This window comes from Ammospiza nelsoni, chromosome 26 (genome assembly GCF_027579445.1).
Source record: "Ammospiza nelsoni isolate bAmmNel1 chromosome 26, bAmmNel1.pri, whole genome shotgun sequence".
Taxonomy (NCBI): Eukaryota; Metazoa; Chordata; class Aves; order Passeriformes; family Passerellidae; genus Ammospiza; species Ammospiza nelsoni.
The window spans coordinates 2886096-2909434 of record NC_080658.1 but is presented as its reverse complement, the minus strand read 5'-3'; the positions used below and the strand labels follow the sequence as shown (position 1 = coordinate 2909434).

The window sequence follows — 23339 nt, the reverse complement described above, 5'->3', positions numbered from 1 at the left end:
TGTTTTAATTCTTTCTCTGAGCTTTCTCATAGCTTCCCACGAAAATCCTGGGAGAGAGCTGTGTCTCTCTCTGTTCAGAGGATATGTGACTACCACATCCATGGCATTGCTGTTTCCAGTGGTTTTGTTGTTGTGTCTCAGCCACCTTGGCTGTGCTGTCCATGATAACCTGTGCATGGCTAGCTGCAGTCCTAGGGCTGCTCAGAATCACACTCTGAACTGCAGCTGCTTCCCAGCTCTGTTTGGTCAGTTCTTTAATTCAGAATTGACTTTTTTTTTAATGGAAGCTGATATTTAACTTCCATCAGCTGTGTGCCAAAGCTCTGTGCCTGTGCAGAGCTTCCTTTTGTGCTTCCTGCCCATGTTGCTGCCCTCAACATCACTGTTTTCCTCTTGGAGCAGTGGTTACTGGGAGCTGACATTCCCTCAGAGCAGCAGCTGTGTGCCCATGCTGCATCCAAGGGTGAACCCAGAGAAAATAATCCCCATTTCTGGAACTTCTATAAGTAAGATGATGTTAATACACCTATTTTTCCAAAAATTTACAATGAGCACTTTCTTACAAAGCTGGCAGTGCCTGTTCCCTCCCCATATTCCCTGGGTCTGTACTGCTGGATGCACAAGCATTGCTCCAGACAGGTCCCAGCAGCTTCAGAGGCTGTTGGAAGTAGAGCTCTCTCCTTAATTATTCTGTTACTTATTTCAGGGGTCTGTTCTTCTCTCTCCAAAATGATTTCTGTCCTGACTTTTTCATTTTAATCATTATAATTATGCTTCAGTCGGAAGGTTTTTGTACTGTGGCCAGGAAATCCATTTAGCTGTTCCTTTCCATGTAGCTTGCTGGATGCCAACACTCAACTCAGTTTGCTCTTAAAAGGATTAGTTCAGATTTTGTCTCTGAATCATCCCTCTCTGAGTCCCTGGGAAGGTTGTTATGGCAGAGTCTTTGCTGGGAATGTTAATGAACTCTGATGAAGTGCTGCTGGCACACAGGGCTGCAGGGGCACCACGTTGAGCCAAATCACAGCTCTCAGTGATTTTGTTCCTGGCTCCAGCACAGCCAGAGTGGGCACCATGGGTGAGATGATTTTTAGATTCCTTCAGGTCTCAGTCTTGGACGAGGCCAGAGCAGACTTTACACTTGTGTTCAGATTTTGTGCCTGTTGTGTGATGGAGGGATGGAGCTGGGACTGACAATTGCTGACAAATGCTGAGTTTGTAGCCCTGCTGTCCCTGAGGTGTGATTGTCTGTGTGTCCAAATGCACCCAGCACTGTAAGCCCTTGGGATGGAGAAGGGGGATGCAGGAGGGAGCTGAGGTTGTGCTGCTCTCTCTGCAGGAAGCCTACATTGCTGACCTGGATGCCAAGAGTGGGGCCAGCCTGAAGCTTACCATCCTGAACCCCAAAGGCAGGATCTGGACCATGGTGGCTGGTGGTGGTGCCTCAGTGGTGTACAGGTACAGGAAGCAAGCTTTCCAGAGGGGGAGGATCTCAAGTGCTGGCAGAACATAATTGCTGCAGAAAGTAGAGTCTCCTAAAGCCGTTTTTCCTGTGCTGTGACTGTTTGGGATCTGTTCAGAATGAAGATGCTGTGTGGATTTTTCACATAGTGTCGGCTGTGGAATTTAATTTTGCAAAGGTTAGGGTTAGATACAGTTTCTTACAGAGTTACTGTAAGTACTGTAGTTACTGTACTGTAACTAACTCTGTCAGTTCCTTTCTCACTGACAAAGAAACAAGGTGGCTGGAGGCTGTTGAGGGTGATATGATTGTTGTAGTGGTCACTGAGTTTGCATCTGGGGAACATGACAATATTAATTGCAACTGGCACCAAGATGAGAGCAGCTTTGTGTTCAGCAGACAGCACTGTCCCTCTGTTAAGAGTCCCACTTCCCAGGGATTTGGAATACTTTAGGAACTTTATAGTGGCTCAAATTATAACTAATCTCTTAAATAACTGCTTTTTTATTGTTAGTGACACCATTTGTGACCTGGGGGGTGTGAATGAGCTGGCAAACTATGGGGAGTACTCAGGAGCCCCGAGTGAGCAGCAGACCTATGACTATGCTAAAACCATCCTCTCCCTCATGACCCGAGAGAAGCACCCAGAAGGTAAGGGAGATGCTGCAATTCCAAAGCTGTGAACCTGGCTGGCAGATGAACCTGGAGAAATCTGGGCTGTTACTATGCTGAGCCTTCCCTGGCAGAGCTTTCAGTGTACTTCTGCCTTCTGAACAAATCAGGGTTGGATTTCTGTCAGCTCTTGCTTCTAAGAGAGGACTTGTGGTTTTTCACGGGGCCTGAGAGATCCTTATCAGACATTCTTGCTTGGTACAAAGCTCTTATCTTGCAGGCTCTACTAAACTTAACTGCTTTAGGTTTTGTTTTTTTTTTTTTTTCTACTAAATACAGCTAGTTACTCTGCAGCTTTGTTTGACTTTGTCCTTAACTGCTTCCTGATCTGGGAGTACTCTGCTCTTGGGATGGCTTTACTTACCTGTGTTTCTTCCCTCAGGGAAGATCCTGATTATTGGAGGCAGCATTGCAAACTTCACCAATGTAGCAGCTACCTTTAAAGTAAGTGACCAGTCTCAAACAGCAGCAAACACACAATTGTCACCCTCCAGCCTTTCTTCCCAATTCCACATTTGGCTGAGGCTCATAGTCCATCTCTTCCAGGAGTTTCTGAGATGATGGGACAGGGTGAATGTGGCTGCCTGGGTCACCAGTCCTGTGTGTTTCTTTTAGGGCATTGTGAGAGCAATTAAGGATTACCAAGGCCCTCTGAAGGAGCATGAGGTGAGGATCTTTGTACGGAGAGGAGGCCCCAACTACCAGGAAGGGCTGCGTGTCATGGGAGAAGTTGGTAAGGACCAAGCTCATCCTTAAGTTTTATTTTTGCATCTTTTTATTTCCACTGTGGGAGTTTCAGTGGTTGGTTTCTCTGGGTCAGGATTGAAGGCACTTGAGACAGTAGTTCATGTTTGGACTCAAGTGTTTGTTAGTTCTTATCAGTAACACAGTCTCACTGCTGTGAGTTGGGCAGCTTTTCATTAGAAGGCACAAAATGGCCAACAATCTCTTGGTACAAGGTCTTTTAAAACTAAACTATCCAATTAAGAACTGACACCTGGATTTATTTTCCCTTTTAACCCAATAACTGATCCCAATGTGGACTTTTCTGCCCAATTACAAAATGCCACCCAAACCCATGAAGAAGGAGGAAGAAGAAGAAACCCAGGACGACACCCTGTGCCCTCCATCTTGCTTCCATCCACAACACACTAAAAATCCCAAAACCTCAATTTCTCACCAAGTGATGCACACTACTCTTATAATCTACTTCACACTTTTGTGGGTTCCAGTCTATGTTGAAGTCTTGGAAACTTTCTCCATGAATGAGGGTCAAAGTCAGAGCTCCCCTGGGGGTCAGGGCACCCCAAAGCAGACACAGAAATATTCCCTGGGTGCCCTGGGTTTCCAGAGCTTTCTTACAGAGGATCAGTAACACCAGGACATCACACCATGATCAATCTGATCAAGTGAAACCAATTTATTGCAAAAATCAAGCTGTATTTATACTGTTTTCTATTGTTCACGCCTCAAGCTAATACATGATTGGTTAAATCCTTCTACACACTCATTTTAATATTTTAGTTAATTTTAGTTAGTCCTTCTTCTTCATGTGGCTTGCTGTGGTTTTCTTGTCTGCCTTTGCATCCTGAACTGTCTCCTTCTGCTGTTGTGTCCTTCAAGGGTGCTGTGACCTTACTCAGGTCTCTGAAGGCTGCGTTGTGCATATGTTGCACGTGTCCATTGTCCTGCAAAAAACCCTCAGCTCTTTCTCCTTGAGAAAGTGTTTTCCCCTGAGGATACTGACTGCTCATGTGTCCTTCCACAGGGAAGACCACGGGGATCCCCATCCACGTGTTTGGCACGGAGACCCACATGACAGCCATCGTGGGCATGGCCCTGGGCCACCGGCCCATCCCCAACCAGCCTCCAGCTGCAGCCCACACTGCCAACTTCCTGCTCAACGCCAGTGGCAGCCCCTCGGTGAGCTCCTCCCCATGGGAGGGGACAGGATCAGGAGCCTCCCAAAGGCAGCTGGAAAGGCATTTTGGCCACTAGTGTGTGTGTAGGATGGTTTAGGAAAACAAACGTGGCTCTACTGGGGCAGTTCAGAGGCCACCCCAATCTCACTCATGCACAGAATGTGGCCTCTCAAATTCCTCCTCAACGCCAGCAGCAACCCCTTGGTGGGCTCCTCCCCATGGGGACAGGGTGAGGAGCATCCCAAAGGCCCATCCAAACAGGCTGGAAAGGCGTTTTGGCCACTAGTGTATTTGTAGGAAGCTTTAGGAAAACAAGTGTGGCTTTACTGGGGTAGTTTATCAGGAGAGGCCACCCCAATCTCACTCGTGCACAGAATGTGGCCTCTCAAATTCCTCCTCAATGCCAGCAGCAACCCCTTAGTGAGCTCCTCCCCATGAGGACAGGGTCAGGAGCCTCCCACAGGCAGCTGGAAAGGCATTTTGGCCACTAGTGTGTGTGTAGGATGGTTTAGGAGCTCCTCCCCATGGGGACAGGGTCAGGAGCCTCCCACAGGCAGCTGGAAAGGCGTTTTGGCCACTAGTGTATTTGTAGGAAGCTTTAGGAAAACAAATGTGGCTTTACTGGGGTAGTTTATCAGGAGAGGCCACCCCAATCTCACTCGTGCACAAAATGTGGCCCCTCAAAGCTGGCAGTGTGACTGTTGAACCTGCTGGGTGTTGTAAGGGTTTCTAGGACAAGATGAGAGATGAGAATCTTGACTCCATGTTTCAGAAGGCTGATTTATTATTTTATGATATTATATTATAAGAAATGATATAGTAAAACTGTACTAAAAAAAGAGAAAGGTTACATCAGAAGGCTGGACAAGAATGATAATTAAAACCCATGACTGACCAGTGTCCTGACACAGCTGGACTGGGATTGGTTATCAAATCAACACTATTCACGTGGAACTAATCAAAGATGCACTTGTTAGTAAATAACTTCTAAACTATATTTCAAAGCAATTAAATAATTATTATTTCCATTTCTTTTCTGAGGAGAAAAATCCTGGCAAAGGGATTTTTCATAACGTATCACAGTAACAACCAGGTCATTCAGTTTTCTGTTGCTTGACTGAAAACTCATTTTTTTGGTTTTATTTGTAGTAACCAGTGTAGCCAAAGCAAGGCCACCTCCTCCTCTGTGCCCCAGGCCATACCTGGAGCACTGTCCCTCACTGACTTGGCTTCTGAATCTTTCAGACTCCAGCCCCGAGCAGAACTGCCTCCTTCTCTGAGTCCAAACCAGATGGCATTGCTCCAGCCAAGAAGGCAAAACCAACAGCTCCTCTTGGTAAGTCCAGCCCTGGCAGTGCTGCTGGCAGTGCTGTGCTGTTCCCAAAGGCAGGATGGGCATGAGATAAATGCTTTTTTACCTGGATGTAAAGGGAAGCAGTTTTGTGGTGCCTATCTTTGTCTGGAATGTAAAGTGGTTTAGCAGTTGTGCCATGAGCTCATCATACACACAGCAAGTCAGAGTTGCCCTGATCTGGGATGTTCAGGAACAGCACAAACAGAGGAAATACAGTGAGAGGGCTCCAGTTTCTTGCTTTTTTAACCCCAAAGTGCTGTGGAGAGGAGAGCAGGGCTGCTGCAGCACCTGCCTGGGTGCCTGGCCAGGGGCTGGCAGCAGTCAGCTCTGTCATTCCACTGCATGAGTGATTCTCTCTCCAACAGATTCAATCCCAGCCTCGAGACCTGGTTCAGGTAGGACCTGTGTGACCTGCTGAATGTGCCTGGCCTGGCTGGCAGCTGACTTTTTTTAGTTCTTAGTTTTGTTGCTGTTTTACCTCTCCAAAAGTTTGCTGTGTTTGTTGTCTGGTCCTTTCCTCCTGCCCAGCATTTTTAGCTGTCACCATGTGAATTCTCATCTGTTTTTTCAAGTACCTCTGCACAAATACTTCCTATTTCTGGGGGAGAGAGGGCCAGGTCTCAAACAAACTTTGTTTTTTCTTCCCTTCCCCCACACAACCACCACAGAGAAGATCAGCCTGAGGCACTTAGTGAAAAGTTCTCTTTGCTTTCCAAAAGAAGGAGTGACCAGTAACTGGTATCTTATTTCAAAGGGAAACAAAGTAGTGCAGGGGGTGCTGGTTATCAGGTGTGGAAAGTACAGAAAAGTCACAAATTAACTAAATGTTGTCTTAACAATCCAGCAAACCATTAAAGCTCAGTGAAGTTATTTTGTAGGGACTTTAAAACTCTATTGGGCTCTGTGCTGTGTGAGAATAAACTGCTGAACTGAGGCAAAGTAGAGCTTCAAGTTACCTCCCTTATCATGAGGAGGGAGAGCAGAAGGGGAATTCTTGGATTGTTGCTCTCAAACAAACATCATTGCCTCTCTGGGTCTGCATTTTGGTGTTCCTGAGAACATATTCGCAGTACCCCCCTGCAGGCACCTGCAAGATAAACAGAATTTTCAGTTCCCTAATAACAAGTCATGTTGCAGTGAATGTGAACTCTGATATAAATTATTGGAGCCGTGAAATTTGTGGTGGATTCTGATAACTAAAGAAAAAAAAAAAAGAAAAGAAAACCCAAGTATTTTGAGCTCCTTTATTTTCTTTGTTCTCCCATTCCCTGCCCTTTGTTTTTTTAAAGTTTTCTATCATTCTGCTATGGTGCCCTGACCAGCCTCTCATGGTTCACCCAGACTGGGCTACATGCAAATAAATACATGAAATTCAAAGTTCTCTTCAGGTTTGCATAAGAAAACTGGGAGAAATATGAAAGGCTCATGAGAGAAGAGGCAGTTTTCACTGCTCTCCTATACCAGCTCCCTCCTGTGATTCACTTGCCCATTTTTAGTGAACCCCAAAACCTGGCTGTTGTGTTCAGAATCCAAGGAAGGGATTGCAAATTCATCTACAGTTTCTTTATTTGCCCAGTGGGGCTACTCCATCCTACAAACTCCATTTCATCTCCTGGGTTCAGTTTGGAGGTGGGGGAATTCTCATCCAGGAGCCTTTCAGCAGGCATTTGGTGAAGTTGCAGTTTGTGTCTTGCTCAAGTTTGAAGTTGGATTGGTGTGATGTTTTCAGGGACCCCCTTGAAAGCAGGAAAGATAAATTTGACTCTATGTTCTTAGAAGGCTGATTTATTATTTTATGATTTATATTATATTAAAGAATGCTATACTAAACTATACTAAAGAATAGAGAAAGGATACAAACTGAAGGCTAAAAGATACTAATGAAAAACTTGTGACTCTCTCTTCAGAGTCCAACACAGTTTGACCATGATTGGTTATTAAGTAAAAACAATTCACATTAAATTAGTGGAACAACTACCTGTTGGATAAACAATCTTCAAACCACATTCCAAAGCAGCAAAACACAAGAGAAACAAACCAGATAATTATTATTTTCATTTTTCTCTGAGGCTTCTTAGCTTCCCAGGAAAAAATCTTAGGCAAAGAGATTTTTCAGAAAACACGATGGTGACAGATTGATTTTTGGTTTTTTCCCCTCTTTGTGAGCAGGTAAAGCCACAACCCTGTTCAGCCGTCACACCAAGGCCATTGTGTGGGGGATGCAGACCAGGGCTGTCCAAGGAATGCTGGACTTTGATTATATTTGCTCCAGGGATGAGCCCTCAGTGGCTGCCATGGTTTATCCCTTCACGTAAGTACCTGTGACTGTGTCACATTTCCACTTCCCTCCAGCTCTTCTGTGACCTTCCTCCTCTCTCAGTCTCTGTGGTTCTGTAGTGGGGCTCTGCCCTGGTCTCCATCCCTGCTGGAACGCCTTCCCTCTGCTCCTTTCCACCCTGGGTTGGCTTTGTAGGCTGCTTTCTTCAACCATTGATTTTGGGCTGTGCTGTTCAAACAGCTTAGTGTTCACCACAGAACTGAAGTTCCACTTTTTAAAAGATGTCTGTGGTGTTTGCAGGGGTCCCCAGGAGAAGGTGAGAGATGAGTGAATCTGACTCCATGTTCTTAGAAGGCTAAATTATTATTTTATGTTACTATATTATAGAATGCTATACTAAAACTATACTAATGAGAGAGGATCCAGACAGAAGGCTTAACAAGAGTGATAATGAAAACTTGACTCCTCAGTCTGACACAGCTGATGGTGATTGATCATTAAGTAAAAAACAATTCACATGAAACCAATCAAACATGCACCTGTTGGTAAACAATTCCAAAGCAGCAAAACGGGGAGAAGCAAATGAGATAATATGTTTTTTCTCTAAGGCTTCTCATCTTCCCAGGAGAAGAAATCCTGGCAAAGGGATTTTTCAGAAAATATGACAGTGACAAGGTTTGGCTACCTTGGCTTTCTTTCCAGCCCCCTGGCTCAGCAAAGGCAGGCAGGCTGTGTAAGGCTTCTTCCACTCACCTGCTGTTGGCCATGTGCTTGTCTAAGACACCTTAATTTGTGCCTGCAGCAGCAGGAATTACCCCTCCAAATATTATCCACAATCATAGCAGCTCTGCTGACAAACCAAAGCCAAACAAAATTAAAAAAAAAAAATCTTGTTCATATTCTTTGCAATAGGGATTTCTTAGCAGGCAGGAAGCTTGTGGATCCTTTGGTGGAATAGAGAGTTCCCTTGTGGTGTTGACCCTCTTTTACCCATGCCTACAGGGATGAGAAGGGCTGTTGGGTGTGCATGAGCTGTTTTATTGTTCCTCCTCAGTGTGGGGATAGGGAAAATAGGGAGAAGGGAAACAGCAGCTGTTGCTTCCAGAACAGTGAGATGGGAGCCCAGAGCCTGGCAGGAGCTTTGGTTCATTCCTGTGGTATTTACAGACATCCCGGAGAGCTGATGTCTAATCAGCCTCTGTCCTGCAGAGAATTTCTCCTCTTGACAATTAAGACCTTGTACAGTTATTCTGCAGCTCTGATGGTAATTGCAGCTCTGTAATAACTTCTCAGCAAGTGCAAACCTCAGGGTACTGAGAGCAGGCACAGACGTGTCCAAATGTGAGTGGCAGCCTCAGGCAGTGCTGCACTTGATTAAGGAGGAAAAAGCAACAGGGATTGAAGTTAAAGGCTACCTGTAATTATCTGATTCTGCTTGACCTTTCGGAGGGAGCCAGGCTGGCAAAACCTGCAATGTTCTGTTGTGAATGTACTGGTATGGGAGCACAGCCAGTATCCACACACACAAATAACTGCTCAGTCAGACTTCACTGCAGTTCCAGTCAGAGCATCTACTGTGTATAAATGCCCACAGTGAAACCTTCCCAGGTGCTGCCCCTCCAGTGCCTGTGGGATGGGCAGAATTGTTGAATTTGCAGGCAACCCTGACTTGAGATGAGAATCTTGACTCCATGTTTCAGAAGGCTGGTTTATTATTTTATGATATATTAAAAGGAAATTATATATTAAAACTATACTAAAAGAATAGAAGAAAGGATTTCATCAGAAAGCTTGAAAGGAAAGGAATGGAATGATGATAAAATCTTGTGAGTGACTAGAGAGTCTGAGACAGCTGGACTGTTACTGGCCATTAATTAAAAACAACCACATGAGACCAATCAAAGATGCACCTGTTGCATTCCACAGCAGCAGATAATTATTGTTTACATTTTGTTTCTGAGACCTCTGAGCTTCTCAGAAGAAAAGATCCCAGCAAAAGGATTTCTCTTAAAATATATCCATGACACAGAATCCCCCTGTAGCAGGACTGGGAAGCTGACTGGCCCTCCCATGGCTGTCCTGGCTGTTCACTACAGATCCTGGTTTGCTGTTCCCTCAGTCCAGTGTTAGCCCAGCCCAGTGACACAGCTTTGCACGCCTCTCATTCATTACTCTTTCTGTGCCTCATTCTGTCTTCCAGCTTGGAGTAGAGTTAAGGCTCTGGTAACTTCACTGTGGGAGAGCTTATTCATCTTGCTGGATGCCTCTGTCCCCATTAGCCCGTCTCCTTCCATATGCTGCTTGTCCTATTCTCTGAAGATCCTTCTGCTGTCATATGGTCCCTCCCCAGACACGCTCACGTGCTCGTGAGTGTCTCAGTCAGTCTCAGGGACTGAGAACATGGGGTTTGTAAACTCCTCTGTCTGCATGCACTGTGTCCCTTTGCCTTTCCAGCAGCCTTCAGGTCAGGGCTTTTCTGTCTTCTCTTCCACAGGGGTGACCACAGGCAGAAGTTCTACTGGGGCCACAAGGAGATCCTGATCCCAGTCTACAAGAACATGTCAGATGCCATGAGGAAGCACCCAGAGGTGGATGTTCTCATCAACTTTGCGTCCCTGCGCTCTGCCTATGACAGCACTGTTGAAACCATGAATTATCCTCAGGTGAGTGCAGGATCCAGAAGAAGCCTAAACGAAGAAGGATGACCCTGTCAGCAGGATACTGGTGTTTCTTAAACCATGATGGCATTAGCAAATTGTCTTGGTTTTCTGAGTTAGTAGATAACCCCCAATTCTAACCCTTTACAGAATGTAAGGAGGATGCTGAGGGTCCCTGGCAAATCCTAATGCTGGACTTGCAATTTGTTTAAGAGGAACTTGGTGTTTCTGGGTTAGCAGTAACTACTTCAGTGCTGCTCTGATGTGCAAGGGAGAGAAAATTCCCTGACCAGAGCATTGAGGCTGTTGTGAAGATCATGGCAACCTGCAGATTCATGCATTGGGGCCTTCCTGGATGAGAATGCACAGGGTGACCTCCCAGGGGCCTGGCAGGGGCAGCTCTCTGGGGTACCAGTGATTTTCCTTCTCTCACCATTGGCAGATCCGCACCATTGCCATTATTGCTGAGGGCATTCCGGAGGCCCTGACACGCAAACTGATCAAGGCAGCTGATAAAAAGGGAGTCACCATCATTGGGCCTGCAACTGTAAGTGCTGATGGCCACTTTCTCCTGTCTTTCTTAACCTTCAGATCAGCTTTCTGCAATAAAGACAACCCACTTTGTCTTTACTCACAGGAAGTGCATGCTACTCTCCCACCTTAAAGTCTTTGCCATCCTCCATCCTCCTTTCTCTATGGAAGTGCTGCCTTACACAAACGTTCCTGAGTTTCACAATTTTAAAGAGCTTTACACCTTTCTCTTACAGGTTGGTGGGATCAAGCCAGGTTGCTTTAAAATAGGCAACACAGGAGGCATGCTGGATAACATCCTGGCATCGAAGCTGTACCGCCCTGGCAGCGTGGCCTATGTGTCCCGCTCTGGAGGGATGTCCAACGAGCTCAACAACATCATCTCCCGCACCACTGACGGGGTCTACGAGGGGGTGGCCATTGGAGGGGACAGGTATGAGCTGGCACCTTCAGCTGGCACTGGTTTTCAAGCTGGTCAGCAGAGGAATTGTTGGTAATTTGGAGAAGGAAGTGTTGCTGTTTGCAATTCGGGCTGCAACAAGAGCAGGTTGGGTGTTAGTTTTTCTTTCCGAAAAATATATGTAATAAATTTCTACCATTTCTTCTGATTGCACACAGATATCCTGGTTCAACTTTTATGGATCATGTCTTGCGTTATCAGGATACTCCAGGAGTGAAGATGATTGTAGTGCTGGGGGAGGTGAGTGAGACCACTTAATTCTCTGAGAAATACCTGTGTGTGGTTTTTGTTTTGGGAGCATCTGACCTGGTTACAAGGATCCTAAATTGCAGCTTCTACTGTTCCTGAATATTCCAAATTTTATTTCTTGCTGCTTTCGTCAAAAGAAATTGAATGTATTCCACAGGCAAGCATAGTCTTCCCTACTTAAAATAAATAAAAAGAAAAATCAGGAGGTTTTGTTATGACACTTCAGCCATTATTCTGTGAAAAAGGAGGAAAATTCCCAGCAATGCTTCTTTGTGTGTTTTGGAGCTGGTTTTAGCAAAAGTGCAGCTTGAAACCATCTCTCTCTCCTTCAGATTGGAGGCACAGAAGAGTACAAGATCTGCAGGGGTATTAAAGAGGGCCGAATCACCAAGCCAGTGGTGTGCTGGTGCATTGGTACCTGTGCCACCATGTTCTCTTCAGAGGTACGTGTAAAAATGGGGGAAAATGCATAAAATAGGAATATATCCACAACAGGAAATAAAACACAACTTCATTCATTGTACCTAAACCTTCCAGAACTGGCAGTAGTAACTTTAATGTGCGAAAGTTCATAAATATAAATGATAAAGTTAAAGATATCTTGTGCTTCTATAGTTCTGTCACAGGAAATTTCCAGAGGATTCTGCTTACTTGTGAAGGGACCCCAAAGATGCCAGGGAAAGTAACAAATTCCAATAGCTGCCTGTTTCTGGAGTGGGAATGGCAAAGATCTATGTTAAACAGCTCTGAAGAGGGGCAGTTTAGGGAGCCAGAAATTGAATGAGCCTGGAGTGATTCCAGTTCAGAACATCCCTGTTGGCTCTGACTGTAACCAGGAGTTTTGGCAGCCCAGATGAGACAGATGTGCAGCCACTGCTGTTCCCAGTCAGGACTCTGTTCTGTTGCACTCTGCAGGTAACAATCTGTATTCCTTAGTGCTCTCTTCTCCTGTTTGTAGGTGCAGTTTGGCCATGCAGGAGCTTGTGCCAACCAGGCCTCTGAAACTGCTGTAGCAAAGAACAAAGCCTTAAAGGAAGCTGGAGTGTTTGTTCCCCGGAGTTTTGATGAGCTGGGAGAGGTCATTCAGTAAGTCACACTCACAGGACACCTTCAGCACTGTCAGGACACTGATTCTGGCCTGATAGGGAATACATTTTTGCTTAAGGAAAGCAGATTCTACTTATTGTGGGGTTTTACGGTCTAAGGGGTTTTAACCTCTCTTGGATCTTTTAGAAGGACCAAAGTTACTGAATGGATTCTCTCCCTAGGTCTGTGTACCAGGATCTTGTGGCCAAAAGAGTGATTGAACCAGCTGAGGAAGTGCCTCCTCCCACTGTACCCATGGATTACTCCTGGGCAAGGGTGAGCTGTGCTGATTTAGCTGCTTTTGGGTTTCTTGGAATCAGCCAGAGCATTGGCTGTGATTCTGGATGCCACATTGGGGTTGTACCTTGTGCTTTGTAGTGTTACTTTGTGAGCTGTGCTGATTTTGGGCTGTGGAAGCTGCTCTGAGGGCAAGCCTGAGGTGTTGCTGTTTGCCCTCTCTGCTGCAGTGGGGTGTTTAACATCCTGTTTTACCCTGAATTCCAGGAGCTGGGGCTGATCCGCAAACCTGCTTCCTTCATGACCAGCATCTGTGACGAGCGAGGCCAGGAGCTGATCTATGCTGGCATGCCCATCACTGAGGTCTTCAAAGAGGAGATGGGAATTGGAGGGGTTCTAGGCCTGCTCTGGTTTCAGAGGAGGTGAGGTGGTTCTTGCAAATTCTTTGTTGTTTTGCTTGTTTATTAATGGACTTCTAAGCAAAAAAAGTAACTCCAGGATTCCTTTGTGAAGGTAGATTCACTGGAATGCCATCTCTGTATTTCCTCCATGACACTCTATCAGCATTTTGGGTTGCATACAGTGTGTTTTAATCTCAGGATGAAGTTTTCCTCAAGTCTTGTGGTGCATTGAGGAAACTTCTGTATTCTAGGCCTGATTCACACTCTGTGACTACTTGTGTCACCTCAACTCTGGAGGGGCTGGGGACTTTACAAACATCTGCATTTGTGTTGTGTCCCTGACTGATGTGGTGTCTGTGCCCAGGTTGCCCAGGTACGCCTGCCAGTTCATTGAGATGTGCCTGATGGTGACAGCAGACCACGGGCCAGCCGTGTCTGGAGCCCACAACACCATTGTCTGTGCCAGGGCTGGCAAAGATCTGGTTTCAAGCCTCACTTCAGGCCTTCTTACTATTGTGAGTACCTGATATTCAGGAGGTTTAGCTTTGTTACTCATTACTCTTCTAGCTTTTATTACTATTTATTTTTGGGTTGGCTGCAGTCACAGACTGGTGGTGTGTGTCCACTCAAACTTTGAATTTCAACTGTAGTAGTTTGGTTTTGGTTTCAAATCTGGTCCATTTTTCCAGTAAGTCAGACTAGTTTGACTCCTTTGAGTCTAGAACTATTTTGTAGCAGCCAAATTGGTGTCAGTGTTGACTCTGGTGCCTGAACTGTGACAAGATTTGCTAAAACAGACACTGAATTGCATTTTCCCCCACATTGTCTCTAGCAGAGATGCACTGGCTCCAAATTGGCATTATTGTGAGAGATAAGCAAATGCTTTCTCTCAGGTGCCTGCCCAACTCTAATGTCATGAATTCCAGAGACCAGGAGGGTGGATGGGGGAGATAATCTTGGGTTTGTATCTTAATTGTTGAGTCCTTTGATGTAATTGCCTTTCTTCTGCACCCAGGGTGACCGGTTTGGGGGAGCACTTGATGCTGCAGCCAAGATGTTCAGCAAAGCTTTTGACAGTGGGATTATCCCCATGGAATTTGTGAATAAAATGAAGAAAGAAGGGAAGCTGATCATGGGCATTGGACACAGAGTGAAATCAGTAAGAAAACTGCATTAGGAGAAACTTTGAGGGATTTTTACAAATGGGTGGGGGAGCAAAAACAAAGGCAAGAAAATCGGCAAGTTTCAGAGGCAGCTATTGACCAAATTCTCCCAAATCTACAAAGGGTATCAGTGAGAGGCAACATCACTGACTGTTAATGTGCTGTGAACTTGCAGATAAACAACCCTGACATGAGAGTTCAGATTCTCAAGGACTATGTGAAGCAGCACTTCCCAGCCACTCCCCTGCTGGACTACGCGCTCGAAGTAGAAAAAATCACGACTTCCAAGGTGAGGGGCAGCAGCTCTGAATGCTCTGGCCACTGCTTCTCATGGCAGGGAAGGTGACTGGGCCTCAGCTGGATTTTCAGTGCAGTGCTTCATAAATTGTTGCTGGGGATTGTGTCTGGGGTGGAGTTGAAGCCAAGTACAGTTGCAGTTTGGGAAGGGTTGAAGGCATTTGGCTACCAGGAAAATGCTGAACAAGCCAAACCATCATCTGTGTGGCCACAGTGGCACTGCTGGGTGTAAATCCCAGGCTGCTGGCTGCTAGGAACCTCTGGGGGATGACTCTAGAGGGTTTTGGGTTGATTTTCCAGCATTTCCATTAAGTGTAGCTCTTGCTCAGGCTGCTGGGCTGGTGTGCCCCCAGCTACAGGCAGCCCTCAAATCATCAGTGAAAGGTGCCATGTAAACACCATTTGCACCGTTGACATCTTTATTGCATGTGTTTTATTTCCTGCAGAAACCAAACCTTATCCTGAATGTAGATGGCTTTATTGGAGTGGCCTTTGTTGACGTGCTCAGGAATTGTGGCTCTTTCACACGGTGAGTGAGGGGAAGCTGTACTTGCATCATGTGAAGCTGCACTGCCAGATCCTGAGGAGCAGAATTCCATGACATGGCAAGGAAACAGCCTGGCTTGACTTTTGGGGGCAGAAAGCTGCCAGGGGAATTTGTGTGGCTTGTGGCACTAGAGCAGGTGGCAGCCCATCTGAGATTGAATGGCTCCTGGTAATCATCTGTTTAAGGAATCATTTTCCTTTGTTTTGCAGGGAAGAAGCAGATGAATATATTGATATAGGAGCTCTCAATGGCATCTTTGTGCTGGGCAGGAGTATGGGATTCATTGGTGAGTTCACCACATCCCCCTGCCCCTTCCCTCCTCCTGGGGCTGCCCTGCCTTAGGAACACCAGAAAAACCTGAAACTCAGGGGGGGATTTAATGCACCCCAGAAATCCAACTCAAGGCAAAGACTTAAAAGGAGGGATGGGGATTTTGTAACATAAACCACTCTCCTTTTAGGGCACTACCTGGACCAGAAGAGATTGAAGCAGGGTCTGTACCGTCACCCCTGGGATGACATCTCCTACGTCCTGCCCGAGCACATGACCATGTGAGAAGCTGCTGGTGCCTTGGAGTGCACCAGGACAGAAACCTGGCCAGGGGACAGCCACAGTGGGACTGTGATGTGTAAAGATGATTATTGGGACAGAGATGTTGAGCTGCCTGGTCAAACTGTGCAAAGCGACTGTTTTATAAGGATAGAAACTTACTCTAATAAAACCAAAACTTGTGCTATTCCCTCTGTTACCTGCTGTATTTAATACCGTCTTTCACACTTTTATTTTTTTCTATTCTCATTTCATTTTGTTCCAGAAGTGATTTAGGGTTTGGGGGGTAGAGTTTGGCTCATAGGTATGCCTTACTGAACTCTGGTAACAAGCTGTACCTTTCCCATGAGGGGAACGTGCCTGTCATTCCCATAAGCCATCACTTTGGATATTTTTTTTTTATCTGTTGTTTTTCAATTTGTTTATCATGTTCTTGTCCTTGGTCTGACTGTACCTGAATCCTGGAACCACTGCTAAAGTATAACCGATGTTACTCAAGCTGGTGTAGTAATTTAAAGTGTAAAGTTGTAACATACTGCTGTGAAAACTGTGAAATCCCTGTACTCCAGTGTCTGTATTTATGCAAACAACCTCTCCTTTCCTCTGACTGCTGCTCTGTGCACTGTCACTCATATAATCTGCAGCTGCAAAAATATCTCAGTAATAATTTCAGTGCCCTCCTTGTCTGTGTACTGTAACCAAATGCAAATAAATACACGTTACTAATTTATTCTCTTTCCATGTGTGATTTCTGTGAGTTGTCCCTAAACAGTGTCTAAGGGGATGTGACAAGTTGTCATTTAACAAAATAACTTTCAAAGCAATTACTCCTCAGGGTCTATTTCAGGTGACTTAGAAGGGGAGAAATAAAAATCAAACTGCAGATAGACTTCACCTTGGGTGGAAAAAGGTCAAAAAGACAAAATTTAAGTAGAGAATAAGCAGAAGGACACAAGCTAGTTCTGATACCATTATACAAGAGTTAGAGAACTGCACTGTGTGTATAGCAAACATGAAATAACCACCTATACACCTTACTGCGTTGTAATTAAAAACCCAATGTACCATGGAGTGAGAGAATTCCTAATTGCCCAGGTGCAGGGAGGGCACGGGGAAGAAGAAAAGGATGAGGATTGCCTGAGTCTCTGAGTGGAAAGGCACCGGGGCCTTGCCACGACGGGGACGCGGGGTCCCGGGGGTTCTGGGCTGAGGGGATGGGGGGATGCGATAAAGTCCCGAGTGGTCCGGGCTGAGGGGACGCGGGGTCCTGGGGCCTCCGGGCTGAGGGGATGGAGAGCCGAGGGGTCCCGGCCTGAGGGCACGGGGGATACGGCAAAGTCCCGAGGGGTCCGGGGTGAGGGGACGCGGTGTCCCGGGCGGTCCCGGGGGCTCCCGGGCTGTATGGGGGTCCCGAGTGAAGGGAAGGCGGGCTCTCGTGGGGTGCCGCGCCGAGGAGCCGCGGGGTCTTGGCGGGTCCCGGGCGCTGCGCTGGCAGCCGCTCCCCTCACGGCGTCGCCACCATTGCCCTGCAACGCGCGCTCTCTCCGCCAGGGGGCGGCGCCGCGCCCCGCCCGCCATGTCCGACAAGATGGCGGCGGCCGCGGCCTGTCCGCAGCCGCAGCCCGGTCCCAGCCCCGGTCCCGGCCCCGGTCCTGGCCCGCCGGCGGCCGAGGCGGAGCGCGGGGCCCCACGCGGGAGCGCGGCGGATGGAGAGGCTGAGGCGGAGGAGTTCGGGTGCCCGGCGCACTGCTCCGACCTGGCCTGGCGGCAGAACGAGCAGCGCCGCCACGGCCTGTACTGCGACATCACGCTAGCTTTCGGCGGCGCGGGCATGGCCCGCGAGTACCGGGCGCACCGGTCCGTCCTGGCCGCCGCCACCGAGTACTTCACGCCGCTGCTCTCGGGAGGGTTCGCGGAGTCGCGCTCGGGTCGCGTGGAGCTGCAGAAGTGGAGCTCGGAGGGCGGCCCCGACCCCGACACGGTGGAGGCCGTTATCGGCTTCATGTACACCGGCACCATCCGCGTGAGCCCCGGCAACGTCCATGAGGTGCTGGAGATGGCGGACAGGTAAGTGCGGCCCTGGCGGGGGCTGGCAGGGACCGGGTCACTGCAGCCGAGGATCGCGCACTGGTTTGGGTTGGAAGGGACCTTAGAGGTTCATCTCGTTGCACCCCCTGCCATGGGCAGGGACACGTTCTCTATCCCAGCTGCTCCAAGCCCCATCCAGTCTGGCCTGGAACACCTCTAGGGATGTCTAACTCCCTTGTTTGTCTGTAGGTTTCTGCTGACCCGGTTGAAGGATTTTTGCGGAGAGTTTCTGAAGAAGAAGCTGAATCTTTCCAACTGTGTGGCGGTTCACAGCTTGGCCCACATGTATTCCCTGAATCAGCTGGCCCTCAAAGCGCAGGATATGATCAGGAGGAACTTCCACAAAGTCATCCAAGATGAGGAGTTCTACACTTTGCCATTTCACCTTGTCCGCGACTGGCTCTCAGACTCGGAGATCACGGTGGACTCTGAAGAAATCCTCTTTGAGACTGTTTTGAAGTGGGTTCAGAAAAACCCTGAGGAAAGAGAGAGGTACTTTGAAGATCTCTTTAAGCTGCTAAGATTGTCTCAGATGAAACCCACGTACCTGACTCGCCACGTGAAATCCGAGCGGCTGGTGTCGAGCAGCGAGGCCTGTGTGAAGCTGGTGTCCGAGGCCGTGGAGAGCCATGCCCTGCGCTCTGAGAACCTGCAATCGGGGAACCTGCAGCACTCAGCCTGCCCTGCTGCACTGCTGCCACGCTTTGGCCAGAACATGGACGTCATCATGGTCATCGGCGGTGTGTCCGAGGGTGGCGATTACCTGAGCGAGTGTGTGGGCTACTTCATCGATGAGGACAGGTGGGTCAACCTGCCTCACATCCACAACCACCTGGATGGGCACGCTGTGGCCGTGACAGAGTCCTACGTGTATGTGGCCGGCTCCATGGAACCAGGCTTTGCCAAGACTGTGGAGAGGTACAATCCAAACAGAAATATTTGGGAGCAGGTTTCAAACCTCATCACCAGGAAGCATTCCTTTGGCCTTACTGAAGTGAAAGGCAACTTGTACAGTATTGGCGGGCACGGCAATTTCAGTCCAGGCTTTAAAGATGTGGCCATTTATAATCCTGAGCAGGACAAATGGCTGAACCTGGAGTCGGCACCGAAGATCCTGCGGGATGTCAAGGCTGTCTCCGTGGAGGACCGGTACGTGTACGTGGCCGCCCGCACCCCGGTCGACAGCGACAGCGAGGACGGGCTCAGGGCTGTTATTATCAGATATGATGCTGAAACCAGGCAGTGGCAGGACGTGGAATCCCTGCCCCTCATCGACAACTACTGCTCCTTCCAGATGTCTGTGGCCAGCACCAACTTCTACCACACGGCATCGTGCTGCCCCAAGAGTTACCCCATAGACAACGAGGAGGCCAAGGGAAAGATCTCCAGCCGGGCCTCGGATGAAATCCTGGAATCCTTGCCCCCCGAGGTGCTGAGCATTGAAGGAGCAGCTATTTGTTACTACAAAGATGACGTGTTTATCATTGGGGGCTGGAAGAACAGCGATGACATTGACAAGCAGTACAGGAAGGAGGCCTATCGCTACTGCGCCGAGCGCAAGCGCTGGATGCTCCTGCCCCCCATGCCACAGCCCCGCTGCAGAGCCACTGCCTGCCACGTGAGAATCCCCTTCAGGTGCCTGCAGGGAACACAGAGGTACCCCATGCCACAAAATCTCATGTGGCAAAAAGATAGAATCAGGCAGATGCAGGAAAGGCAGATGCAGGAGATCCACCGATACTCCCTGAGCTTACGGAGGATGCCGCGCTCCCAGATCGAGTGCTAGTGTCTGCAGTGGCACTCCTGATGAGCCTGGGAAATAAACCCATTTGTTAGGCTTGATGTGTCTTTATAAGACATGAGGGTGTGGATTTGTTTTGATGCATAAAACCAGCATCTGTTGTGTACTGAAAATTCAGAAGCTCAGAAGTTGAGGGTGGGTGGGAATTGAGACACTCCATGAATCCAACAGTATTCCTTAATGATGCCCAGGGATAAGCTGTAGCCTGTATCGGGCTGTGAAATGTCTCTGGGAGCATTAAGCCTGTTACTTCTTTCCTCAGATCTTTGGTTCCAAGGATTTCTGTAGAGTTAGTCTCTAACAGTTCTACTTGGAAAATCAAAGATCTCTCTCTTAATAATTTAGTGGTTACATTTGTGTGTGCTTGAAAGCACCTGTTTCATTTGCACTTATCTCTTGACATTCCTTTGATTCTCTCCTCAGTGACTAAACTTCACAGGATTGGTGTTGGTGTACTTGGCTTTCCCAAGCTGGAGGCAAGTGCAATAGCTCTGTATGAAACAAAAGCACAATCTTTCTTTATGAAATTACTTCAGGATGTTTCTATGTGTATTAAATATTTTGTATTTGTGTGTTATAGAGAGGCTGCAGAGTTTGTTTATAAATGGATGATTGGTTGGACACAAAACCCTTGCTAAAAGAGAGCTTGAGGCAGTGGATTGTTTTTCGGGTGTATTGCAGGTTTGAGTCTGTCTCTGACTCAAAAACTTGGGTCAACAGCCTGAGCAAAGGAGTGACACCCAGCCATGAGCCACCCACCCACACTGGTTGTTCAGTTCTGTCAGAGTGGATCAGTGAGAGTGGGATTATTTCATGGAAATACAGTGAAACCTGAGTTACTCGTAGGTCTTTTCTCAAATGTTGCACGTTTTCATTCTAGTGAAAAGTGATGAAAGAGCCCCTGCTGTTCCCAGCCTCTCTGACAATCAGAAAGAACCCTTTGCCCTCCTGTGCTGTCCCAAGGGGCTCCCAGCTGTGCTCCTGCAGGGGGGAGAGCTGGGCTTTCAGAGTCTCCAGGTATCTGAATTTCCCCACTTGCTCTGGGGTGACATTTACACTCATTTAAACACCTTTTGGCATTTTGGGGTGGCTGTACATACATGCAAATGCCCTGGTTGTCTCTGGATGCTTCCTGCTGCACTCCCAGGGAACAAACAGAATGTGGGATAGTCCCTTTGGGGTATCCCTGCCTCTCTGCCCCACTGAGCACTCCTTCTCCCCATCCAAGAAGCTCCAGGACCCTTTCATTTACCAACAGTTTCAGTGCATACCTCCTACCTCCTTTTCTCCCCATCCTTCCCTTCTTTTGAATGTTCCAGGTTTTTCCATGCAGTCTGAACTCAGGATCTTAGGGAAGGGAATGGGAGGAGTAACCTGGGTATTACAAAATTTGTGTAGACAAACCTTTCTGGAAAATCTGTTACTGTTCTTGGTTCATTGATGATTTGCTGGTGGTTTTGCTGTGGGTTAGTTCTTTGCAAAGAACTTTTAACCAATTTGGGGTTTGTTTTGGTCCTAATTGTTTTGCTTCCTGAGCTGCTCATTCTCCTTTTCCAGTTCAACAGGCAGCCCAGATCATATCTGAAACTTGGGGTAAGTCTTTTCACCACTCAGTGTGTAAAGGTTTCTCTGATGTGTATGTCCCTTAAAGCTCCACTTTGTGGTTCGTGGGCCACTTTGATATCAACAACTTGTCTTTTTGTGAGAGAGTCTCCAGCCTTAGTTAAAACAACTACCAGACTTGAAATTCTGAAGTTTGTCTTGGTTTACTCCTCTGTGGTAACCATGTTTTATTTTCTTTGCCTGTTTGGTTGTTGGGGCAGGTGAAGTCTGTACTGCTGGCTTCATGCAAGAGGAAATAGGTGAGTGTAAGGTGATGTGTGCAGGTGGCTGTTCCCAGACAGCTGCTGCAGGTTTGTAAGCTGGGGTTGATCCATGGACTCTTGCTGGTCTGGCTGGAGTAGATATGGAATTGCTGCAGCAGTTTGTGATAAATTGCAAATGCCTCTGGTGCTGAATCCATCAATGTAACAGCAATTTGTGGGAGCTGATTTTAACATACTTAAGAGGAGTTCTGTCTTCCACCCTGCTGAACCAGCTGGAGGGATTAAACAGGCAGCTGGGGAGCGGTAGGTCACCACCACAGCTCTCTCCAAGCTCTCTTGTAGCCTCTCCTCAAATACAGACAATCTGTAGGGAGAAACACCAAGATGGTTCTTTCAGTTGGAATAGAAGCTGAGTATTTAATCCATGGCACTGTGCAACAGAGAGGCAAGAACAAACCTTGCAGTCTTGCCTTTTCTAAGCAAAATTGATATTGCACTTCCCAGGAGGACTTTGGGCTGCTGGACAAGCTGTGGCATTTACTCAAAGCACTCCCCTGAGAGCCAGCCCCATCCCTGGACAGGTAACCCGTGTGTGCCAGCTGCATGCTGTGTGTGCCTTGCTGTCCCTCCACGTGCTTGGGGTGGGGGCTGGCAGCAGCACAGGCTGCTCTCGGTGTTTGCTCTGCCACTTCTGGGATAGTTTTAAGCAGTTGGGGTTTTTTAGCCTTGAATCCCAGGGGACCAGTGGCACTGGTGTGGTTTGTGACTGATAGATCAAATAAATAATCCATTGCATCACATGAGGTGGTGGGAGAATTGCATTCGTGGCTCTGGCTGCAGTTTAGCCCACAAGCCTGTGAATCCATAACAATTTCCTTGTGCCCTTGACCACCATATCTTGCTGGGTGTTTATCAGATGATCCCATAAACAAAAGCCTGGGAATTCCTCACGTGTGTTTCTGGAGGCTGCTCAGCTGTCAGCAGTGTGTGTTCAGGAAGGGTGAGAAGGCTGAGTGCTGCCTCACTGAGGGAAAAGGACACTGGGGGGAGTTTTCCTCCTCCTTAGGACAATCACACCTCTACACCTGTCCTGATTCCTGCCACCAAACACATGACATGTCCTGGATTTCTGCTTTTCTTTACCCCCTGCCAGGTGGTAGTGGTCACTTTAGTAACTCCCAGGGGCCATATGTGTACATAATATTTTATAACTACCTGGATACTCCATTAGAGGGGTTGTGTTTTTAATGGACTCCCTTGCACACAGTGGGAGTCCATTCCACAGATGAAGCAAACATGTTTCATGTGCTGTGAACAACTGTACCCAGCATTCTGCTTGACTATTGCAATGACATTTTTCTCCATTACAGTAAATATTAAAATCCAAACTCTTGGCTCGTCTTTTGTGTTGTGAAATACCCTGGTGGCTGAAAACAAACCCAGTCCCAAGGAATTAGAACTTTCTGTGTTCTTAATATTACAGCCTTGTAACAGGATGTTGTAACATCCAATTGGCTTTGAAAAGCAAGTGTAAAGAAAGTGGTCTTGGATTTATTTTCAGCTCTGTCCACCTTAGGTTGGGGTACAAGCCATCTCCCCTTTGACAGTCCTGGGTGAAATCTGATAAAACAGGTGCTCTTGAGGATCTAACCCTGTTACTAATATGAATGTAGAGTGTGGAACTAATGAGCTGTTTGATGACCATTAATAGTCAGATTCTCCTCGTGGGTCCATGTCACTGTGGGTTGCAGCAGCTCTG

The 23339-nt window shown here is 47.4% G+C and overlaps 2 protein-coding genes across 4 annotated transcripts in view; both read left to right on the top strand.

The window, feature by feature from the left end:
* The window catches only part of ACLY (ATP citrate lyase), a 28420-nt gene extending 11825 nt beyond the window's left edge, over positions 1-16595 (top strand). For 2 of the 3 annotated variants that reach the window (XM_059489160.1, XM_059489161.1), the window contains exons 8-28: positions 1340-1458; positions 1977-2113; positions 2517-2578; positions 2750-2867; positions 3903-4057; positions 5302-5392; positions 7580-7721; positions 10183-10351; positions 10788-10892; positions 11113-11309; positions 11495-11576; positions 11918-12028; positions 12544-12671; positions 12854-12947; positions 13176-13330; positions 13674-13824; positions 14325-14468; positions 14648-14761; positions 15216-15298; positions 15526-15602; positions 15777-16595. In XM_059489160.1, the coding sequence (XP_059345143.1) occupies positions 1340-1458; positions 1977-2113; positions 2517-2578; positions 2750-2867; positions 3903-4057; positions 5302-5392; positions 7580-7721; positions 10183-10351; positions 10788-10892; positions 11113-11309; positions 11495-11576; positions 11918-12028; positions 12544-12671; positions 12854-12947; positions 13176-13330; positions 13674-13824; positions 14325-14468; positions 14648-14761; positions 15216-15298; positions 15526-15602; positions 15777-15871 (2529 nt within the window). In that variant the 3' untranslated portion in view covers positions 15872-16595. The remainder of the gene's footprint in view (positions 1-1339; positions 1459-1976; positions 2114-2516; positions 2579-2749; positions 2868-3902; positions 4058-5301; positions 5393-7579; positions 7722-10182; positions 10352-10787; positions 10893-11112; positions 11310-11494; positions 11577-11917; positions 12029-12543; positions 12672-12853; positions 12948-13175; positions 13331-13673; positions 13825-14324; positions 14469-14647; positions 14762-15215; positions 15299-15525; positions 15603-15776) is intronic. The other variant, XM_059489162.1, reaches the window with a different exon arrangement.
* An 846-nt stretch (positions 16596-17441) lies between these two features.
* Positions 17442-22432, top strand: KLHL11 (kelch like family member 11). Its single transcript, XM_059489199.1, has 2 exons — positions 17442-17932; positions 18143-22432. The coding sequence occupies exons 1-2, from the start codon at positions 17442-17444 to the stop codon at positions 19737-19739; spliced, it is 2088 nt and encodes a 695-aa protein (XP_059345182.1). The 3' UTR covers positions 19740-22432.
* Positions 22433-23339: the final 907 nt, after the last annotated feature.

Excerpts from the sequence above, each read along its gene's own strand:
- KLHL11 (XM_059489199.1), top strand. The coding sequence starts at position 17,442 with ATGTCCGACAAGATGGCGGCGGCCGCGGCCTGTCCGCAGCCGCAGCCC. Across the intron at positions 17,933-18,142 it reads GTGCTGGAGATGGCGGACAG|GTTTCTGCTGACCCGGTTGA; the intron begins GTAAGTGCGGCC and ends GTTTGTCTGTAG.